A 22,729-nucleotide genomic window follows, 5' to 3' on the forward strand; every position below is an offset into this window, starting at 1 on the left:
TGAATGGTATTAATAAAGAAAAACATGGATGATGAAGCTAAGAAAGTCCAAAAGTAATAGTTTTAAGTAATGTGGTTTGATGTAATTTATCTGGACACCTCTGTGATCTGAGCAATGAGAAGGTCTATCAGGCATACAGCTACTGTACACCACACCAAAACAATTCAGTATGTTACTCACTAGGGCTAACCACCTCTCCACTTCTCTTGCATATCCCGGTTTATTCTTAGGAAAGTGGCCAGTTTTAAGGTGTATTGCTACAGCAGTCTGTCTCTCATGTGCTCATCTCTGTAGCATCTGAGTAGCACCATGATATACGGATGTAACCTCATAACTGGTTAATTTCCAAAGTTTTGATAAGGTCACAGGTGATTTCAATGGGAGTTAGGTGCCTAAATAACTTTGAAAATCTGTGTCACTGTCACTAAAACTGTCCTCTCTCTCTCTCTCCCTCTGCATCCTAGCACAGCTTCTGTTTAGAACATTAGTATAGAGGTTGGCATGTTGACACTTGTGTAACAACAACAGTGGGTCTGATTCTCACTAAAGTTAATGTAGAAATACTGCATTCGTACCAAGATTTCAAATCCAGTTACAAACCTGATGTTGATGCAACAATCACAATTCATCTTACCACTGAGAGGGTGAGGAACGGTATATTGCTTCTTTTTGTTAGAAATGGATGTTGAGGAAAGTTTTCGAGGAAGAAGAGCTCCTTCTTGCTTTTCTGGAGTGTCATTCTGCTGGGTTTTCCTCAGTTGTGCCATGTGTTCAAGTTTTTTCAACCGTTCTTGTGAACGAGAAATAAACTGAGGTTTATGGACTTCCAGAGCCTCCTAAACGAAACAGTCAAAACACACAACATTGAGACGCCCATCAAGTATGGTTTAGTAAAGGATTATCATGGAGAAGTCAATGCATCTCAACAGTTAAGGTAACAACCATCTTCCAGCCCTGTATTTGCTCCCCTCTAACTTTAGCTTGGAAAACTGATTTGGCTTGAATATTGACAAATTTATTCTAAAGGCAAAGGGGAATATTCCTGCCAAATTTGAAGTAAATGTATTAAACTGTTTTTGAGTTTCAGATTTTTACAAAATTATCGTGATTTAAGATTCTGACTTTTTGTCCAATGTTTCTCAAAAAAACACAACAGCTCAGAAATAGCTTGTCACTAGCAGCTCACAAACTTTCCTTATATTTAAATCTTCTTGAAAACTCATTCACAGATGATACGCAAGCAAATAAACTGCAGTGACGTGTTTCGGAAGCACCATGGCCTAAGCAGCCCTGCTCAACCAATGAGAGTGAGTCATGGGGGAGAGGGGGCTGGTGTAACTCATTGCAACAGATGAGACAGCAGCAAATCCCTCCGTTTTCAGGGCCTGGTGGGAGTCTGGGCGGGAGTTCATTCCGTTTCCCCTCCTGCCGTGGCTGCTACCTTTGCCCAAGAACTGCATCTTCCTGAATGCCAATAAAAATTTACATTATAGCCAGCATATACTAATAATTCCTGCTAAGAGCTGTGCTTGAGTAGTGTCATTTTAGGATTTGTGTAAATTATCCCCAGGCTCCCGAAGGGTTGAGGAGCAGTTCTAGAGCATATGGAAACTGTGACTTTCTGAACACTGAGCTCCCAGCTCTTATCATCATTCTATTGGCTTCTGAAGCTGTGGAAATGGCATTTGTTCTAGATACAACCAGTTGCACTGCGTCTCTTTTGCAGTCAGACAAACTGGTCCTGTGAATAATTCAACAGCAGATGCAAGTGACAAACACAAAAGTGAAAAAGGAACACAAAACTAACTCTGAGCTTCTGCCCTTGGTGAGTTCCCAGGAAGGAACCAGCACTCATGAAAAATCAGTCCCAGAATTAACAGCAGAGAAACATTTGATATTTTACCCTTAGAGTCAATAGGCTGGATGGAATTTTCTCAGGCTCAGCATAGATTTCTGGCTGTGTGAATGCTTCTTGTTTCTCATGAGTAACATCTGGTGAGTGAGCTGCGGAGGTTGTTACCCTGCTGGCCGTCTCTTGTTTGTCACTCTTCCTACAATCCTTTATTTTGTCAACTGAACCACTGAATTTGTAATCACCTTAGAGAGATTTAAAAGTTCATTAAGGGTGCACGGTTAATTTTTGATTGGGTTCTGCACATCATTAGACATGGAAGGCAATTTCTGAAATAAGAATGCCAAGATGTTAATAATAGGCCTCATTAAGCAGAATAGATCAGGCCTGATCATAGGTGCTAGTCACTGCCCTGTGACACAGAAGTATCTTTCACATTAAGCAAATCTTCACAATTAAGTGTAAATATACCATTTTGATATTTAGATCTGTTTGGTGTTTGCTTCCTGAAAAGCAAGATACCTCCATAATACACTGACTTTATGTAAAGCAATATCATTGCACTGCAACTCACAGACTTTGAGACCGTTTAAAATTATTGCACTGATAATGGAAAATAATAAACTGCTGTGGAACTTAATCACATATCACTTGTCTCTGGCCAAACTGAGGCTTTAATGAGAATTCGTATTGCTTTTTAATTTCTAATATATTAGTTTTCCTTCTTTCTATTGTTCCTGGGCATTCATTAGGCCTATTTTGGTGTGATTATATGAAATGCTAATAAAGAAAAGGTAAAACACAGTACAGCAATTCAATATAACTGTACTTAATCCAATAGGTTCTGTAATCAGACTTGTAAGAAGATTTTCCTTATTTATGACCATACTCTATTGCTCTTTTATAATCAATATTTCCTGCATAACATAGACCCAAGAGAAGACCTGTGCCCAAAATGCAAAAGACACCTTTTCAAAACAATTGAGAAGCATCTGATTTAAAATGTAGAATTAATCCAGAATAACAAATTAACTACTGAACAATCCCCATATGCACAACTCTAAAACAGGAACACTAACTGCATCTCTCATGCCAAATAATATGATTTCTGGGATTTTTATATCTGGAAATAAAGCCCATTTCTGTTTGCTTCAATTGATTGGTTGCAGTAAACTGAACATATTTTCCCTCGTGACATACTGTAAACATTATACTGTACTTTAAAAAAAATCAAAATTATCTAAGTTATTAGACACAGATGTCTTAAAAAAATTTCAGATGCATTTCCCCTCTCATATTAGTTGTTTACTTTATTTCTTTTGGGCAAAATTTTGAAACTGATGTACCTGAAGTTAAGCCCCTAAATAAAGTGGTCATATTTTCAAAGATGCTAATCGCCTATTGCTTCAATGGGATTTGTGAATGTTCAGCACATCTGCAAAACCAGGTCACTTTTAGTCGGTGGATTAAAATGGATTTAACTTTAGGTACTGATATTTGAAAATTGTGTCCTCTGTCAATTAAACAGGTGTTATATACTATAGTTTTATTCAGTCATAAATTATAAGGAAAAATAGGCTGAATTGCTACTATCATAGCAAAACCAGTATATTTGTTCATAGTGCCTTGGGCCAAATCATCCCTGGAGTAATTTCTTAGAAACCAATAGATATTAGAGCCAAATTCAACTCTGGTGTCTCTCCCAGGGTGATTTTGGCCTCTTGGGGTCATCTCAGTTATAGACATATGAATGTGTATGGAGGTAAAACCTTTGTGCAGGAACTGAAGCCTAAGAAAAATGTGTTTTAATGTAATGACATGAAAATACATAGATATATTATGTAAGATGGCAGTATTTTAGGCGGGGCAGGTAGTGCTGCATATAGTTAAGGTTGCCCAACACTTTCCATTACAAAACCCTATTTTCAGTTGCTTATACCTTTTGTCAGACTTCAGCTACATTGGGCTGAAATTTTCGATGCAGTTTCCATGCTGAGATTGCATGCTGAATGAGGCAAGGGTCCTGGGGAAAGAACAGTATGTGATCATGTAATTAAAACAAGAAGGCCAAATCAAGATTGCAAGGGCAACCTGAATTCTGGCATTTCCTTTTCAGTGCTTGACTCTATATCTTAACATTTTTAAAGTAGGGGTTTTTTTTGTGTGTAATCTATTTATAAAGGCATTGCCTTTTTCTTTTCCTTTTTGGTCTCTGAAGACCTCGGCAATGTATAGTGTTTATACAAATCAATTATGTGAAGTGACCTGTCACCAAATAACTCTTAGCCAGTATTGAAAACTAGACAACTATGGATAGGCTTTGTATTATTTCACTTATACCTTTAAGTCTGACCTCATTTTAACACTGAAATTGCATTCCTAAGATCCAAGACGAGATTTACAGCTTACCTTTTGGGAACTGATTTTTCCTGTGGACATCATTTTCTTCCAGTGCAGTTTTTGATAAGGCCTTTATATCACATACACAATCAGACACAGAGATTTTTGGTTTCAGAAAGCTTTGTGCTCGAATCTCTTTGGACTTTGAAGTGCCTTTGGATGGATCTCTGTCTTTCAAAGAGCCACCAACATCAGCCCTGAATTCATTTTTGGGAGCTTGCTCCATAAGGGAAGCAGGAGCAGTTGCATTATACTTGTCTTTAGTGTACTGCCTCCTGTGGCTTCCAGAAAAAGTTTGCAGTCCTATAAAAAAAATGAAGTAAAAGCAAATGGAAGACACACCAGGCAAAAAGAGCCCATTTCACACTGACAGCTGCTGAAAACAATATTTTTGCAAGATTCTTTTTAATGCAGTTTGCTACTTCACGTGTAATGTTTTCATTAAATTAATAATTCATTAATTAATAAAATAAAATTAATTAATATCACTATATAACTTTAGAACAGGGCTGATGTACCATGGCCATAAGAAAGCAATATGTGAGATCATTAGCTTCCTCAGTTCCCTATTCCATAAATTGCTTTTCAGCATGTTCTCCTTATTCTTAATACAACTGCCTGCAATTATAAATTAGAAACTTCAGATCTGATACAAATACCAATGCATTACTGCCACTGGGATGCAGATTGTTTGGAATGCAATGTTATCTGTGTGTCTTAAAACAGTGAAGAAGAAATATTACAAAGGCTATTCTCCATAACAGATAGACTGTTGATCTAAATCACACATATGTTCTACTGAGATATTTTGGAAAGGGTCAGTGTAAGGCTACTCCAGACACACAGCTGCTATTTGACTTTCTTTTGCTTCTTTCTCACCGCTAATGCATTCTGGGCTGGGCAGAATTGGTCAAGAGAGATGGTTGAATGCATAGTCATAGTAAGAACCGCAGCAGCAATGGTGGTGGTGATGAGATGTGAGATCCATGATGACTGGCATAGCCTAAGTAGTTAGAGGTTGAGGACCAGAACTTTAATTGCTTCAGTACTGCCCTATATAGCTGGACTATTACCTTGGAAGTCCCAGAATTAAAGGAATATTGCCATGTTCCATCACCACACAAAGCTGCAGCAGGCACCAGTAGCAGAAAGAGTAACTTGCATACAGTGCATTTTCCCTTTTGATTCTCTCCAACCTAAAACTGCTGCTGCCAGGAGCACAGCCATTGCAGTACCAGAACCCTGTTGCAGCAGCAGGAGAACCATGAGTCAGTCCAGCATTATTATTTATTGACTAGGACAATGTGCTCTGTCTTACCCAAAATTTCAGGGTCGTAATGGTCCCTGACACAAGGGTCTTACAGTCTAAGCAGACAAACAACATATGTGTATAGAAACACACACTTTACAGAACAACAGCTTAAATCTCAGGAGAAGAGTGCTCTGAGGAGGAATTTGAATGAGGAGAGAGAGGAATTCCAAGCATTAGGAGCAGCATGGAAAAAGGGCATCAAGATCGGGGGGGGGGGATCAGTTAGGTGAGAGTTATTTTAAGTCCCCATGAACTGGTCCCTATATTTCTGTGAGGTGTGCAATTTTACGGCCGTGCACTCATCAGCATGGTTCTGGCCTTATATTGTTAGTGATGTGCATATATTGCCTGCTGGTGATCCGAAATAGGAAGTTGGACCAGGACCTGAGGATTTGAGGGGGATGAAAATGACCTGGATTAATCTAATATTTGGAGAACAAATCTGAGAGGGAAGGCAGACTGGAGACTTAGGTAGTGTGGGGGCAGGAACGGGAGAGAAAAACCTGACTCAGGCCAAAAGTAAGAGACAGGAATTTTATTGTCTTCTGTCTGTAACATATAGAAGTATATTTAACAAGATGCTGATGTGTTGTGGAAATCACATTTAGAAATACTGGCCATGTGACCCTTTGTCTTTCCAGCCCCAGTACTACCCCTTTTCCAATAAATCCCAACTCTCTCTAAGTAGACCTTTCCCTGCTTTCTTGGGATAGGGGGATGTAAGACTAGCTGTATCACATGGCACTACGCCAAGGGATGGGCTGCCTGGTCAGTTCCCACTGAAGACACCAGAAGCCAGAGGATTATATAGGTTACCTAGTTGTTCCTGAAGAGAAGACACAAATGACAGAGGATTAATTTCCCCCCTACACTCCATCCCTGAATAAAATCTGCCATGAGGTAAGTGATGACTGATCAGGGACATGTTGGGCTCTGCCCCATCTCTAACAGATTATGGATAAGTGAAGGTTCGGGGAGAGGTGGTAGTCTTACGTTTCCAAACCACGTTGCCCTTGTTTAACCTGTACACAAGTGATTAAATAAGAAATCTATTTTTCTATGTGGAAGTAGACCTGCTGTACATTTATATAATGACCTGATTGGTCCATATTTTCTTATGTGTCATCTTATTTCTGCAGGAGCATCAAAGTAGTAAAAGGACAGAAAAGATCTTGTAGGTCATCTAGTCCATTCCCTTGCAATGCAGAATTGTTCCTAGTGTTTTGTTCAGTCTAGTTATTTGTCCCATGCAACACAACTTCTATCATTTCCCTTGGGAGACTCCGCAGCCACATATACCTCATTTTAAAAAAAAAAAGATTATTCTGATATTCAACTTGTATTGTCCTTTTCATTTCATCCCATTACTCCTAAATTTGTCTCTCCCTTCTCCCCATCTATCTTAATATCTGAGCACCTCAGTCTTTAATGTATTTATCCTCACAACACCTCTGTGAGGTAGACAAGAACTATTATCCCCGGGTTTTTTGTTTTGTTTTTTTTTAAGATTGGGAACTGAGGCACAGAGAGATTAAGTGATTTGCACAAAGTCTGAGGTAGAGCAGGGAACTGAACCCACATATCCCAAATTCCAGAGTAAGCCCCTAGCCATTTAGACCATCCTTCCTGAAAAACGTATCTTCCTCCTTAGTGTTTACATTCCTTCAAATATTTGCAGGCAGTAATCCTGTCCCCCACCAGGAAAATTTTTGGATACAGAGACAGACTGGTGGGGACGCTGAGTGGTGAAGGGCAGCAGAGATCACCTCTGGGAAGAAGCATAAAAGACCACCTTGAACAGACTCGGAATGATGGATGGAGGGAAAGGAAGTGCAGGAGCAGAGGAGGAAAGGACAGTAATAGGGAAGCTGCAGGTAGCATAAAGAGGCAGAAGGAGTCTCTACACAAAGTACTCCTAAGGGAATTCTGCACCACTGAGCATGCACAGAATTTATGCCTCTCCCTCCTCTCCCCCACCCCCCCAGATTTCTTTGCTTCCCCACAGAAAAATGACTTTCTGAAGGGGAAGCAAAGGGAGGCCACAAGAGCAGTCATGTGACCCTCATCAGCAGTATGTTTCGGGTACCCAGGGCAGCCAGCAGAAAGATAAATCATTGTGAAGCAGGAGGCAGGACAGGGGAAGACCCGGCTGGTGGCTCCTACCCTGCGCTGGGCTCAGCTGCTAGTCCTGGCTGGGCTGGGGAGGACGGGACTTCCTCTTCCCCTGCACAGCATCTGGGTCAGACCCACCCACAGATTTCTCCCCTAGCTGCAGGAAGCTCTGCAAACTCTCCCTCCCCCCGCTTCCTAAACCCATCGCTCCTCAGCTACAGGGGGAGCGATCCCTGTACAGGGAGCTGCATCCCCATTTGCCCAACCCCCATGCATCCAGACCCCCTCATATCCAGACCCTTCCGCTGAGCCTCACCCCCCGCCCACTCAGAACCCCCTGATGAGCCCCACTCCCCTGTGCCTGGACCACCCCAGTGAGTCACCTGCACCCAGATCCCCACCCCACCGAGCCCCAGCCAGCTGCATCTGGATCCCTGCCCCACTGAACCCCACTCCCCCAGCATCTGGTCCCCCTATTGAGCCCCCCACACAGACCCCCCTGCCAAGCTCTATCTCCCTCATACCCAGACCCCCCTACACTGAACCCCAACCACCTTCACCTGGGCCCCCTCAGAGTCCCATTACCATTGCACCCAGAACCCCCCTGTAAATCCATATCCCCTCGCACCCAGTTTTTTTTTCTCAGTACTTGTACAAATGTAAATATCTAAATATGATAACTCACAGTGGGCATTTTTGTAATTAAGGACAATGGACCTTAATGCACCTTGTTCTTGGCTAACACATAAAGCAATCAGGTTAAGAACAGAGCCGGTCTGGCAAATCCCTCTCCCCACATTATGAATTAGCTAGTCTTTCAGTTCAAAAGATGCAGCCAAACACAGCCCTTCCCTAGAAAAAAAGCAGACACAGACTCAGAAGATGAAAAAAATGCAAACCAGCTGTCAATTATTTTAGCTAATGTATGCAGATGAAATAATGCATTAAAAAAAGAAAAAGGCAAAGATGCTTAAAGCTGAGATCACAGAGTCTCACTCTTCACATTCTGGGTATATTTTCCATGTACTGTGTGGGGAATTAAGCATGTAACTCTCATTAAGTCTATCTGGAGTTGTATATCTAACTCCCCAAGCAACAAACTGGAGATATATATACCCCTCTGAGAACAGCTAGAATTGCCACTGGCTGAGCAGACAGAGATGTTTTTTCTATTATCCCAGCTGAAGAAAGACTTTAAAACCAATGAACAAAGACATTAAAGTGTAATGCTTTGGGAAACACACGAGAACAAAGCCCCCAGAAAGAGAAAGCAGAATGACTGCCATTAATAAAATTTGCTAAAAATATTTATCCTAGTTATAAATAAATGAACTAAAAAAGAAAATGCAAGAGCCATTAATTAAACTGCAACAAAAGTTATTTCTGCCTCCTGATGCAAAAAGCAGAGTAGAGCAGATCATTTTTCAAATAAGCACTTGATGAAAGTACCACTCCAAAACCCAGCCTTGTAACAAAAAGAGGGAAAAGGTTAGAACTGTTCTGTCAAATTGATGGTAGGTTTTCAAATGTGACTAGTTTCTTGATGACAGTAAAATGCACATATTTTTCACTGTCGTGTGCTTTTTTATTTTTATTTGCTGAGTATTTGCTTGTAACTAAAAGAAAGTGACCTTGTCCTGCACTAGAATAGATTAAACTGTATCATCCCAAAAATATTGTCCAGTCTATGCAAAAATAGACTTCTTTTGCCATTGTCTAAATATTCCTCCTTGCTCTACTGCATTATAATAAGGCTTTTAGGCTGCTTCCTATTATTTCATCAGGGATTTTTACAATTCATGACAAAATAACTCTCTGAAATTGATCAAAGATCATTTTAACAGCTGTATGGAACCATGAATTATCAATGATCAGCAAACAAACTTGATAGGATAAGATCAGAGAAAGAGAGGCATAGGTTGTTTCTTTATGTGTCATCACTGAAGTCAGACGATCACACCACTGATCTTCTTTCTAGGCCACCAGCCATTTTATATAATGGCCCAATCCAGCTAGGTGCTGAACACCTCCTGCAAGGTAGTGGGAACTGATGGTGCTCAGCAACTCAAGCTCTGATAGAATCACAGGAGTTGCAATTAAAAACTCATGTTTTGAGAAATATTACTGGTTCCAATAGTTTGTCCCATTTTAAGTAGAAGGAATCTCAGGCTGCATCTACACTATGAGCTCTTTACTAGAATAGGAGTACTGGTATACTGTAAAGGCAAATCTCTCCTAGGGCAGATCTACACATAAACGCTGCAGCTGGGCTGCTGTAGCACTTCAATGAAGACGCTACTACACTAACGGGAAAGCTTCTCCTGTTGGCATAGTTAATCCTCCTTTCTCCATCGCTGGGAAGATTCTTGCTAGAATCTTACTGCATCGCCAGCTCCCTTTTGCAAAGGAAGTATTTCCAGAGTCCTAGTGTAGCTTCAGACCATCACAAGGCACCACCATAAGGCTCTGTGGAAAATCATGTTATAGTTTGGCTGCCCAAGCAGATTTATCACCATTGTAAGACTCCTCCACAACCAGATGACTGCCTCCATCCTGTGCAGTGGCTCTACCTCCGAGCCCTTTGTCATCCAAACTTGAGTAAAACAAGGTTCTGTACTGGCACCCACACTTTTCTTCATTTTTTTAGCAGTTATGAAAACATTAACCCAAGACCGTCTACCACAGGGCCTTGGCATCCAATATCGGACTGACGGCAATCTCTTCAACCTTTCTCGTCTCCATGCCAGAACTAAAGTAATATCGGCAACAATAACTAAACTCTGGTAGGCAGATGATTGTGCTGTAGTTGCACACTCAAAGGAGGATCTATAAACAGCCCTTAATTGTTTCTCTGAAGCTTACAAAAGCCTAGAGCTAGCTCGGAACATCAGCAAAACAAAAAATTCTCCACCAGCCAGTCCCCGGTCAATCATCAGACCCAGAAAGGAAGATCTACATCAACAAAAAAGAGATGGAAAATGTAGAACATTTTGCCTGTCTTGGCAGCCGTCTTTCATAGAGGACAGGCACAGATGTCAAGATTCAGCACAGAATCCGCGGTGCCAGCCTTGACTTTGGCAGACTGTCTCGCCAGGTGTTCAACAATCACAACATCAGAACACACACTAGACTTTTAGTTTATAAAGCCATGGTAATCCCAACTCTCCTCTATGGCTGTGAGACTTGGGTGACCTATAGAAAGCACCTGAAAAACCTGGAATGCCAGCACCAGCAACTTTCTTCAGAAGATCCTCAACATAAAGTGGGAGGATTGTCACACTAATGTCAGTGTCCTCGCAGAGGCCGATATCTTCAGTATAGAGACACTGATTATCCAGCACCAGCTGAGGTGGAGCGGGTACTGTGTGCACATGCCTGATGTATGCTTACCAAAACAACTGCTGTATGCCCAGTTCACCAAAGGAGAAAGGAAATGGAGAGGCCAAAAGAAATGCTGTAAAGACGTCCTCAATATAAGCTTCAAGAGTTGTGGCATCGACACCACACACTGGGAGACAGCAGCCCAGGATAGGGTAACCGGTGAAGACTTGTCAGAGAGGGAACATCCACTTTTGAGGAAAATCACCTTGTAATGTCACAGAAAAACACCAGAAAAGAAAGACAACTGTCACGCAGCCATCGTGGCCCAACCCTGACTTCCAACACCACCTGCAACATCTGCCAATGAGCCTGTGGCTCAAGGATTGGATTCCTCAGTCACCAAAGGACCCATAAAAAATAAAACCTGTGAAAGATCATCCTCGACTTGAGGGATCGCCGATGAATCCACCTTTCTGAGAGGCAGTAGCTATGTCAACGGGAGAAGTCCTCCTGTCAATATAGTGCTGTCTACCCCAGGGGTTAGGTCGGTATAACTCTGTCACTCAGGGGTGTGGATTTTTCACTCCCATGTGTGACATAGTTATATCCATGTACATTTATAGTATAGATCTGACCCTTTTTATTATGGGACACAGGTATACCGGTAAAGCTGCTCTTTGTACCAGTATAGTAAAACCACCAATGCCTCTCCCCCCAGATGAAGCAAGCTAGACTGGTAAAAAGACAGCTTTGCCCCATAGCTCCATCTACACTAAGGACTTCTTCCAATTAGGGATCACACCTCTTCATGTCCCTGACTGACATAGCTATGCTGGCAGAAGTCTGTAGTGTAGACATAGTCTCTTTCTCAAACCCACACAGTCTTTCAAGCTGGAAAGGAATCTTTTAAGTGCAGCCACTGTATATAATAACACAGTGTTTTAAAAATCTCAAAACATTCTGGATGGTTTACATTTTGTACAGAGCTCAAATTGGGGCCATGTGCGTATATATGCTGTATAACCTCTTCCCCCCAAGCTGGCAACTTCTGCTCCAGAATTGAAGCTTTCATTTAAAGTAAAAACATAAGTCTCAAGCTCTTATGATTGCAAACAAAACCTTCAAAACGTGAACCTAGCATAACTATTGCAGTATACAAAGAGCTTGAAACAATAGCTCTGAAAGGTGGGAACTGCACCAGTGATCTTAATGGGGTGTTAATTCAGATGCCCAGTTATGTTACTATAAATGTCACTATTGTTAACTATTTTATTGTTGTTCAAAGCATGTAAAAGAATAGTGGCAAACATATTGTGAAGATCTGTACAATCTACTGACGGTGGCACTTGGAACAATATCATCTCTTTTTTTTACCCAGTCAAGAAGAAATCAAGCCCAAATTGTTTAGCAGAGACTAGCATGACATTTGAGTCCCACTGCCTGGCACTCAAGCCAAAAATATCTCATTAGCTGCCTTTCAAAGTTAATTTTTCAATATAAATGAATGAATGGGTTGTGGGGCGGCAGGGTGTGCAATTTAGAATTTTCACCTCTGGAAACCTACTACAGATTCAACAAAGCCTCGTTTGACTTTCAAGCAAAGATGTATTTCGTGACCCCCATCTATTTCATTCATTTATACACAACACAAACCACCACAAAATTCATCCCAACTGGCCAGTTTTGCTTAAGGCCTAAAACAAGCTTAATAACAGCATTTTAGGTCACAAATAAAGGGGAACACTTGAGAGGCATCAAGGTCCAGTGGACAGAGCACTGGACAGAGAGTCAGGCAACCTCTGTTCTATTCCCAGCTTTCTGACCCGCTGTGACACTTTGGCCAAGTCACTTCAGCCCTGTGTGTCTTTGTTTCCTCTCTCACATTTATCTGTCTTGTTTAATTAGAGTTTAACTCTTCAGGCAAGGGACTGCCTCTTACTACATGCACATACAATGGGACCTAGGTGTTGGTTGGGCCCTCTACTATAATACCAATAATAGCAACAATAATAAAAAGGGCACTAGGAGAACTCTGCGTGAAGCTTGTGGCACATCTGCCTGAACGATCAGCTTATAAATAATCACACTGCTTTGTGGGGGTGGGGCAGAGAAAAGAAGAAAAAGGGTCTATATTCATGCTGTTTATTTGTATAAGATCCTTCTTACTCTGAAAATAATTTTTTTTTTCAAAAAAATGCTCTAGAAGTTGAATCTATTGCATTGCTTTTTTGGTAGTTAAAATGGAAAAATGTCAGTGGTGCTCTAGGAATCACATATTTTCAGTTTCTAGGACAAAAATGGTTTGTTTTTGTGAAAACTAACATTTGATTGTGAAAAGCTGTATTTGTGAAACAGCAGTCCAAAGGTTTATGTAGGCATTGTCCCTTGAGGGTCCAGTCCTGAAACGTGAGCTGAGTGGATGGAGGCCCATTGATTTCAGTGCACAGCAGAGGTAGAAGGCTCCACCTACATACAGCTCATTCCAGGTTTGGGCTTTAACCAATACCTGATGTTTCATAGGAAGGTGAAAAAAATCCCATAATGTAGCTAATCAACTGGCTAACAATGCTTCACATAGTAATAAGCACTCTATAGTGCCTTCCCATTTAAGATCTCAAAAGCACTTAATTAATTAAGCTTCTCAGCACTATTTTGTGATAAAGGAATCACACCCAACACTAGTGTAATTATACAGATACTATATAACAGCAATGCAGTTTAAGAAGGACATGATATGCTGATTTAGCCCAATGCTGCTTCAATTGAGAGATTTGAGGGAATAAGAGCACAATGTGGAACAACTGCATCAGAATGAAGGAAAATAATTCTGCCTAATATCTGCACCTGCAGGAGATCTTTAGATATGACCATAAGGTATCTTATATTGAACTGCTACAGAATATTTTAGTGGTCATGAAGTAATCTACCAATATTATTTGATTCAACCTCTTGCATCAGTGAGTTCTGCAGATTAATTCTACACTGCATAAAGCAGAGTTTTCTTTTATTTAGTCTATATTTACTGTGGTTATAATTTTGAGTCCTCCCCCCTTCTTCTTGTAAGTTGGAGCAGGATAAAAGGAGGAACTGTTCAGTTTTCAGTAACCCCTTCATAATTCTGAATACCTCAATCAAGCCCCTGTTAATTATTCTTCTTTCCATCATAATTAATCCTAGAACCATACCTCGAACCATCTTTGTTGCCTTTCTTGTGGTGTCTTTTTGGTCATGCTGTAGCAAAGCAATATCTTTTACAAACCAGACATTTCCAGGTAGCTGGTCCTTAGGCTGAGTGGGTCTCTGTTGATATTTTTAAGAAAAATTATGAAAATGCTTATTATTAAGAAAATTATGAAAATTGGCTGATGCATTTGTGAGGCTTTTCCAGAACATTTTAATATGCTCTCTAGATTAGACATTCATATTCACATCATAATGATGTCACACTACAAGATGTTACACTATATCATAGTGGCTGAGAAGGTATTTTTTGTGCTAATTTTTATTTAAAAAAATTCAGTGTGACTCAATACAATGAAATGGCTCATGGGATTTTAAAGTGACATACACTGGCCACATGGTATTCTGATCAAAGCATATTAAGGGTACCTCGTTCTTCACTCAACTATTTCTGGTAATTTGCCATAGCCAGACTGAGCCAGATTCTCATCTCATTTACAATAGCGTGGCTCTGTTAGGGAGATTTTGACAGCCCAGCAAAATGCCTAGGCCAGTACTGGAATATCGATTGTGATGCTTATTGCCGAACACATGCAAGTTAGTCGGCCTCTGCAGCAGCCTTAGCATAACTAGGCAAGCCAGAGGGGAGTGGTTTGAGTGATCATGAGAAGTGAGCATGACCCTGCTGCTGCCTTCCTAATTAGGCTCTCTTTTGAAATTGCTGAAGTCTGTCTCTTTAAAAAAAAAAAAAGGAAATCTAGCTATCTCTTTGGACTGTTGTTGTGTGGAAATACAGTTGCAGGACCAACAGATTAAAAGTGCTTGCTTAATGGATTTTTGTTTTGTTTTGATTGACATGTTGTTGATGTAATTGTAGCAGTTACTAACATAAAAGGGGTAGATAGGTCTGAGGAATTTGGATATGAGCTTCTGGACATCTCTTGGAATCCCCAGCGACAGACGGATAGCTGGCCGCTTGAACCTCATCGTTTGACCACTCAAGACCCTTCCAGACCATGAGTAACTATTGCTTGGGGGCACTCTAACACTTTTGCATATCTGTGTGTGCTGGAGATCTAATAAAATAGTAATTTTGGATAAAAGCACTTTGGGTTTGTGCCAATCTGGACAAGCTATGTCCTCAGTGATTTATCTCCTGACATTACCTCACAAAGAGTAAAGTTACCAAGAGCTTTGGGTTGAGAGAACCCCATGTAACCGCTCCATTGACTTCAGTGAAGTTATATTGATTTACATTAGTGTAAGTGAGAGGAGAATTGGGTCCACTGACTCAGGGGCAGCTCTATGTTTTTTGCTGCCCCAAGCATGGCAGGCACGTGGCTTTCAGTGGCGCGCCTGGGGGCGGTCCGCTGGTCATGCAGATTCAGCGGCATGCCTGCGGGAGGTCCACCGGTGCCATGCCATCGGGGTCCCCGCCGCCGAATTGCTGCCGAAGCCATGGGACCGGCAGACCTCCTGCAGGTGCGCCGCCGAAAGCTGCCAGCCTGCCGCCCTCACAGCGACCGGCAGGCCGCCCCCCACGGCTTGCCACCCCAGGCATGTGCTTGCTGCACTGGTGCCTGGAGCCACCCTGCACTGACTCCATCAAAAAAGCAATACAGTTAGCGACTCCACATAGCCCACTTCAAAACATTCGTCTAATGATCTAAAAATGCTATCTTGTCCTCCACTATTTGTCCTGCAAGTGTCAATGAATGCCTGAGGTTACCTTAGCAGCATCCACAGCTTTGCATAGTATTTTACATCTGTACAAAGTGTAGGCAGATCAGAACCATGGTATTTTTCACTCACTTTGAACAAGTGCAAATGGCTGAAAAAGTAGGAAAACGTGAAAAGGTAAGGCCTGATTGTTTCCTCTGCTAAAATGAGAACAGTCTATATTTTAACATTTGTCCCTACCAGACAAGCTGTTCTCCTTTTGAATAAAAGATCAATTAACACTATCAATTTCATTCATGGAAAATTAAAAGAGGCTCTGTGGAAAATTCCAGGAACTTGGAATATGATTTTGTACTGGATTAATGCCTAGAATAGCATAAATGGGGCAGAAAGGAATATCCCATTAATTTGTGTCTGGAATTCCTTTCATCATCAAGAGAAAATAATGGAGACTGCATCATGCATGTTAATGAGAGCTTTGTTATTCTCTCCAGTCTGTGTAGGACTGGGTCTAATGTTTGTTGCAGGATAAAAGCTTGATTATACAAGGTGCTTCCCAGTCAATTTACAAGTTACTGCAGGATCAGGCCCTAAAATGAGTGGGATGAGAGGGACTCCATGGCTAATGTGAAGGGCTCTTTATAGTCTTATACAGCGGAGAAATTGTTCAAGAACAATTAGTTCCATGTCACAATATTATGGTTGTGATTTCAGCCAACGTCACAAAGGCAACTAATGACCTGCTGGTGAAGTACTAGTCATGTAATATGAAAGCAGGTCTAGGGGCTGCTTTGGTTTATGCAGTTGGGGGTATATTCTCCCCTTCAGGTATATGTTTATCTCCCATGATCTCTAATGGGAGCTATATAGCAACATGGAGTGGGGGTGGGGCAAGACAAGATGTTTTTTGATTCCCACATTTTCTCTAAATAACTAACCAAATTAAATGCATGCAAGTTCTGTTTAAAAAACAAAGTACAACAAAAACCATCTTGGGCTATTCCCTTGTTTTTCTTTTAGACATGATGAGGCTCATCCTCTCACTTCACTCCACCAGATTTTAGGATGACAGGGAAATTGACAATCATAATTTAAATGAAAGAGCAAAACTATAGGGTTTAATGCTCTGGCTATTTAAGGCAAGCAAAAAGATTGCCCTGAGATTAGGGGACATTCTATATTGTAAAAGCATAAGGGGAGAGAAGAGGGAACCAAGAATGAGGGATTTCTTGACATTGCTGACTACAAGTTATACAGCTAAGCCTCCATCTTGCAAGTGCTGAGTGACTCCTGGAGTCAATGGAAATTGAGGGTGCTTAGTATTTACAAATGTTACTCAGTAGATTACAGGATTGGGACATTTTCCTAAAATTGTTAAACAATTGTTAAACATCTAATGTGAAATTGACACAAAGGATTTAGAGCTGGAGAAAACTGACAAGCTCCCTCTTTTTAAATGTATGCCAGCTGAAGTAAAACATCAAAGTACTCCTTTTAATATGCTTTTGGGCATGTGATCCTCTGAACAAGTCAGCACCAGCTACTACTTCCATAAAGCCCCATTATGAACATTGGGGCCAGATGCTCAGCTGGGGTAAAGCAGCATAGCTCCGCTGGAGTCAACAGATATATGCTGATTTATATATGCATCTGGGGATCTGGCCCCTCATGTTTAGCAAGTGTACACTAAAGTGAAATCTTCTGCATCATACTTCACATTCTGCTCTGTCTTCACCGCCACTACCTCTACACTCAGACTAATACTTGAGAACAAATTGGCACCAGCTGCAGCTACTCGAGTTGCTGAACAATAAATTCCATACTGTAATTAATGGTTCTCATGTAATATTTTAAACACCAAATCATTTTTTCTTCTAATCTTAAATTCTAGGCCTCTTTGTGGTGACTTCCTCACGGGCAGATGATCAAAAAAAACTTCAGAAACTCACTTTTTTTTCCATTGTAACCTTGCCAATGTATTCAGTAACTGAAAATAAGTACAATACTACTACTACTTTCCACTCCTATGCCTTAGTAACATATTAGGTTAGCCTGATAACTATGAGCTCCCTTTAGTTTAAAGGTGACCTATACATATTTCAATAAAAATGAAGAAATTTTATCTTTATGGGTGGAATGTCCCAAATATCCAGAAGAGTTCAATGTATAACTATTTTTTAAACAGACTTTTTGCATTTCAGGTACCCCAAAGATATGTCAGCTTCTCTGGAATCTAGCTCAGCCTTTTTACCACACTCACCACCATGATATCTGAATGTGGTAGTTGAGTGCACATAACATCCCAGAATGCTGCATTCTGGGATGTCACAGGCATTTGTCCTTTAATGGTCTATGAGACCAGGTACACGGGAGTTCAGGCAAATGACAAGATTTTTTTAGTTATATAGTGAAATAACATTTTAATCATTATTCCATAGCCAAGTACAAATATTAAATATTTTTAAACAAATAACAGACACATACTTAACTATGGCATCTTGAAATAAAATAATTGAAAACCAGTTCTCTTCCCCTTTAACTAAGAAGACTTGTGATCAGATATCTATGTTGTCCACGCAAGAGCTGATGGAAATCTTTAAGCTCAACCACTAGTTGATAGGATTCTTTTTGCTCCAGCATTAGTTGAAGGAACTCTTTAGCTCAAGAATGAAAGCAAGTTTACAATGTGTTGGGAGACATTTAGCATTCCACAAGATCAGCTACTTTCTTAGCTTTACTCATCCATTTTCTTAGGCTGCCTTGATCAAGTAAACTTGTGCTTTCATCTCAACTGTCCTTCAGCTAAATGACTGCCAGTCAGAAGCACTCCTCTTAGGTCTATGACACCATCTCACTCCTCTGTCCCCTTCATTGAGTCACACCTTCCATTTACCACCTCCATGTGTAACATGGGTATCATCCTTGATCCTGAACTTTCCTCTCCCAACCCTTATGTGTGCTTATCCCCAATTCTGCAAAGTTGCTTATGCATGTGCCACCTCACTTGACTTAACTCTACTGAGACTTCATCTGCCGAATACCTTCACCACATCCCATCTCCATTATTGCTGCTTCCTTCTCTGTGCTCTTCACCAGTCTCAACTCCCTAGACTCCAGCATGTACAGAATTCTGATGTCTACCTTTTTGCCCACATTAATAAGGGCGACCATAGCACCTCCATCTTCAAACATCGCCAATGGCTCCCTATTCATTCCATAATCCTATTCAAAATTGCTTCTCCTGTTTCAAATGTCTTTCCTGAATTAGCTCCAGCCTTCATCACAACAGAACTTGCCCATCTCCATTTCCCTCTCTGCTCTCCTCACTTATCTAGCACTGGATCTTTCTCTGGCTTCACTTATCCTCATGACTAGGGTCCCTCCAGGACTGTCCTGGAGTCTCCAGGAATTAAATATTAATCTTTAATTAAAGATTATGTTATGTGATGAAACCTCCAGGTATACATCCATCCAAAATTGGCAACCCTACTCACCACACTTGGTGTGAGAGCCTTCTCTGTAGTTTCTACCATCTGAATTAAATTTCCTGTATCCCTGTCTTATTGAATTTACATTTCATATCACAATTTACTCTCTGTATTCCTTTCCCACACCTCAGTTTCTGTCTGCTTCTGCTATGCTTCATTATGTTATGCTGGTCATTGGTTTTAGATATAACACCCAGAAGAAGAACTGATGTGTACTGGCTTAATAGATGAACTGTTCTGCTCAAATTAACCCACTTTAAATTATAGATATGACCATCAGAGGCTCACGAGGTCACCCTACAGGACTAAGATTGATATATCAGTGTTAATAATCTGCATTAGTTTTAAAAAGACTTTTATTTAATTCAAAGGTTAAAAGGAACTTTTAAAACAGTTTAATTTATTTTTGCTTTGCTCCTTTTAAAGATTCAGTCTGCACAGCCAAATAGGACATGTAAAATTTATATATTACTGTGAGCCAAGGATGACAACTGGTAGAGGGCACAAGGGGCATACAGGTTACAGGAATCCCTGGGGTGTGGTATTTACATTCTAGTTCACCAAAGAGGGTCATGTAGGGTTTCTACTGAAAGCCTGTGTCACACTGATCATCATAGTCTTTGTGAAATATGCATGCAGACAATATGCAGTGCGATATACATATTGGAAAATATGTTCTTAAGGCCTCATCATTAAAGGTGGGTCACTCAGAAGTAGCACCTTGAAACAGACTTCTCCAGACAGGAGATGGGAGACACTTACCTCCCTGGCTGACCATTGTGTGTTTTACCATAGAAGTCTATTCACATACTGAGTCAAATGCTAATTAAGAGCTCCAGAAGGACTTCAGAAGGAAATTACCAGGAAACAGCAGAGGGTGCAGGGAAAGGTGGGAACGGGGATACCCTATTTTAGAGGTGAACACCAAAGGACTAGTCTGGTATATCTGGAGATGCAGAGAGACACTCTGGCATCCTTCACCTGGGTGAGGCAATCTGCCAGCAGTCTTGACCTCATGAAAGAAGGGTCTCAGCAATCCTGGTGGACAAATGCTGTGAGGAAGACTTTGGGGTATGTAGTATCTTACCAGATAAGAGTGTATCTTTTTAGTTGAGTGTAGATTCTACAATGTATGTTATGATTTTATTTTCTACATAACAAATAGAAATATTGGAAACAGAGTTATCATACAAATCCCTATGCTTTGCTAAACTTGGATTGGTTTATAGTGAAAGCAAGTATAAGTGCTGTGTGTTAAGTGGAGCTGCGTACCAAGGTGTGACTAGTAAGCTGTGTGCCAACATGTGACTAGTATTCCTTTGGGAACAGCAGGCCTGGAAATTCTGTGAGTGTCTAGTGGATAAGAGGAGAGATATTGGATACTAGATATGACATGGACACTCAGAGGACTTGATTGGAGCGCCTGTTGCTAGCCTGCAGGAGGGGCAAAAAAGCCCACATGGGCTGACAGGGGAATGCTTGTGTTGCTTGTGGCAGGTGGCGCAGGGAGCTGACACCTGGCAGGCACAGATAAGGCTCCCTCTGTCCCTCATGTTAAGCACACATGGTAGTGAGATGCCTCATAACCATGTGTAAACCCAGGAAACGTCAGAATTACACACACACACACACACACACACACACACACAACCTGCAAGATCCCATGTTATTCTTCTTGCAAGCTAAGATATGAAATTAAGACTTTAAAAGATCTTTATATTCCTGTCTTGAATTGAAATAAGATAAATTATTTTTGTATTTTTAAACTTACCTTGTATTTATGAGACATCAGGTAAGCTACATGATACCACACAGCTTGCAATGAAAGTTTAAGTTAACCTAAACAGGTTAAGGCAATATCTCATTAAAAGTTATGACCAGACTCAGACTGGCAAACAATTAATTGCTGAGGGCACAGATTATGACCTCAGACAGTCCTGATGTCAACACGATCACCATGAGAATGAAGCTGACGTGGTTTGTGATATCACCAGGAACTTGAGATGTGTATGTAGCTTCAGTTAGGCTTAGTCTGTGTTGTAGTTTATGTATGGGGATGGATTCTACGGATTTTAATAAGACTATTTTGTATTAAATGCACATACAGACTGAGACTTTGAAAGCTGCCTAAGAGATTTAGATGTCCAATTCTCATTAAAATTAATAAGAATTAGGTGCCTAAAGGCCTTTAGGAAGCTTCAGAAATCCCACCTCTGATGTTCTAGCTTGTTTTTACATGTAACACATGGATTTGAGGCACTTACAGTACAGCTCTTTGATGGATACAGGAGCTGCAGCTTCAGGAGTGACTAAGCCTCTATAGACACCATTTATTTTCATTTATTTAAATTCTACAGTGCCATTAATTAAAATACAAAGTCAACTGAGGTGAAACCACAGCTCTAAAACAAGGCTTTCAGATGTCACAACCACGAAACATGACTTTGTGCACTAGCTAATAATGAGCTTTGGTTTACTAGGGAGAATTAGCATCTATCTATCTATCTATCTATATTCCAGATTTTCACCCCAAAATATGCTACAGAAAAAATACATTCATGGTATGATACACACAAAAAATTTCAATATCTTGAGATCAGTCATTTCACATTTGCATCGAAGGCAAAGAGGCCTATTGCTAGCTGACAGTTTTTTAGATGCCAGCCACTATTAAACTCAGTTGTTGAAATCCAAGTCAAACGCTATTTGCAACATGAACAATTTACTGTCAGGAAGCCTGACAACAAAATTTAAACGTAAAACACTGAATGAGATGAAGTTGTATGAATACTGGGCTAGATCCTCTCTGTTGCCCTGCATCTTCCATAGTCACCTATGCCATTGCAAAGTGAGTGTAACACACTACTAGTTCAGAATGTTAATGATTTACCCCATTTCACGCACTTGGCACTGGTGTAAATTTTAATACACCAGGCAAGAAACAGTGGAGGATCAGATCATCTGCCTATGGAGAAGGAAGATACCTTCCCATTCCACAAGATGGGTGTTCCTGATGCATAATTCACTTGCCCAATCCAAATTGTGGTCCATGCACCCTTGGTGGTCCATGGAGACCTGTCTGGTGATGTGATATTGGCTCTCCTGCTGGTTTACAGCTGCTAAACAGACATCAAATAATTTTCTAATTTTTTTCCCCATGTAAGCAATTGCTGTAGTTGAACAGGTGACTGTGATATGTGATCAGAAATAGGAAGAGGCTCACCAGACACTTTATTAACATGAGCCCCACATGAATATACAAATTTTAGAACCCCTTAATTAGATTATGTTTTTAGAATGATTTAAATATGAAAAGTGCTAAGGATTGTTAACTATTACTTGACTAATATCCCCAATAAGGTCACATGAAAACTGAATTTGTTT

General features: G+C 40.6%; 1 protein-coding gene and 1 long non-coding RNA gene across 9 annotated transcripts in view; both read right to left on the bottom strand.

The window, feature by feature from the left end:
* Positions 1-22,729, bottom strand: part of C7H10orf90 (chromosome 7 C10orf90 homolog) — a 112,349-nt gene that overhangs the window by 22,880 nt on the left and 66,740 nt on the right. For 6 of the 8 annotated variants that reach the window (XM_039546830.1, XM_039546829.1, XM_039546836.1 and 3 more), the window contains 3 exons: positions 4,262-4,555; positions 1,904-2,097; positions 635-836 (listed from right to left, as the gene is read on the bottom strand). In XM_039546830.1, coding sequence (XP_039402764.1) covers positions 635-836; positions 1,904-2,097; positions 4,262-4,555 — 690 coding nt within the window. Of the gene's footprint in view, positions 1-600; positions 837-1,903; positions 2,098-4,261; positions 4,556-22,729 lie in introns of all 8 variants that reach the window. The other 2 variants (XR_005601187.1, XM_039546834.1) reach the window with 2 other exon arrangements.
* LOC120409196 lies at positions 10,915-21,252 on the bottom strand. The gene is made up of 4 exons (XR_005601189.1): positions 21,117-21,252; positions 15,907-16,008; positions 14,183-14,297; positions 10,915-11,262 (listed from the first exon to the last, which is right to left on the bottom strand). It is a non-coding gene; the product is annotated as an uncharacterized LOC120409196 (long non-coding RNA).

This window comes from Mauremys reevesii, linkage group 7, assembly GCF_016161935.1.
Source record: "Mauremys reevesii isolate NIE-2019 linkage group 7, ASM1616193v1, whole genome shotgun sequence".
NCBI classification, from domain to species: domain Eukaryota; kingdom Metazoa; phylum Chordata; order Testudines; family Geoemydidae; genus Mauremys; species Mauremys reevesii.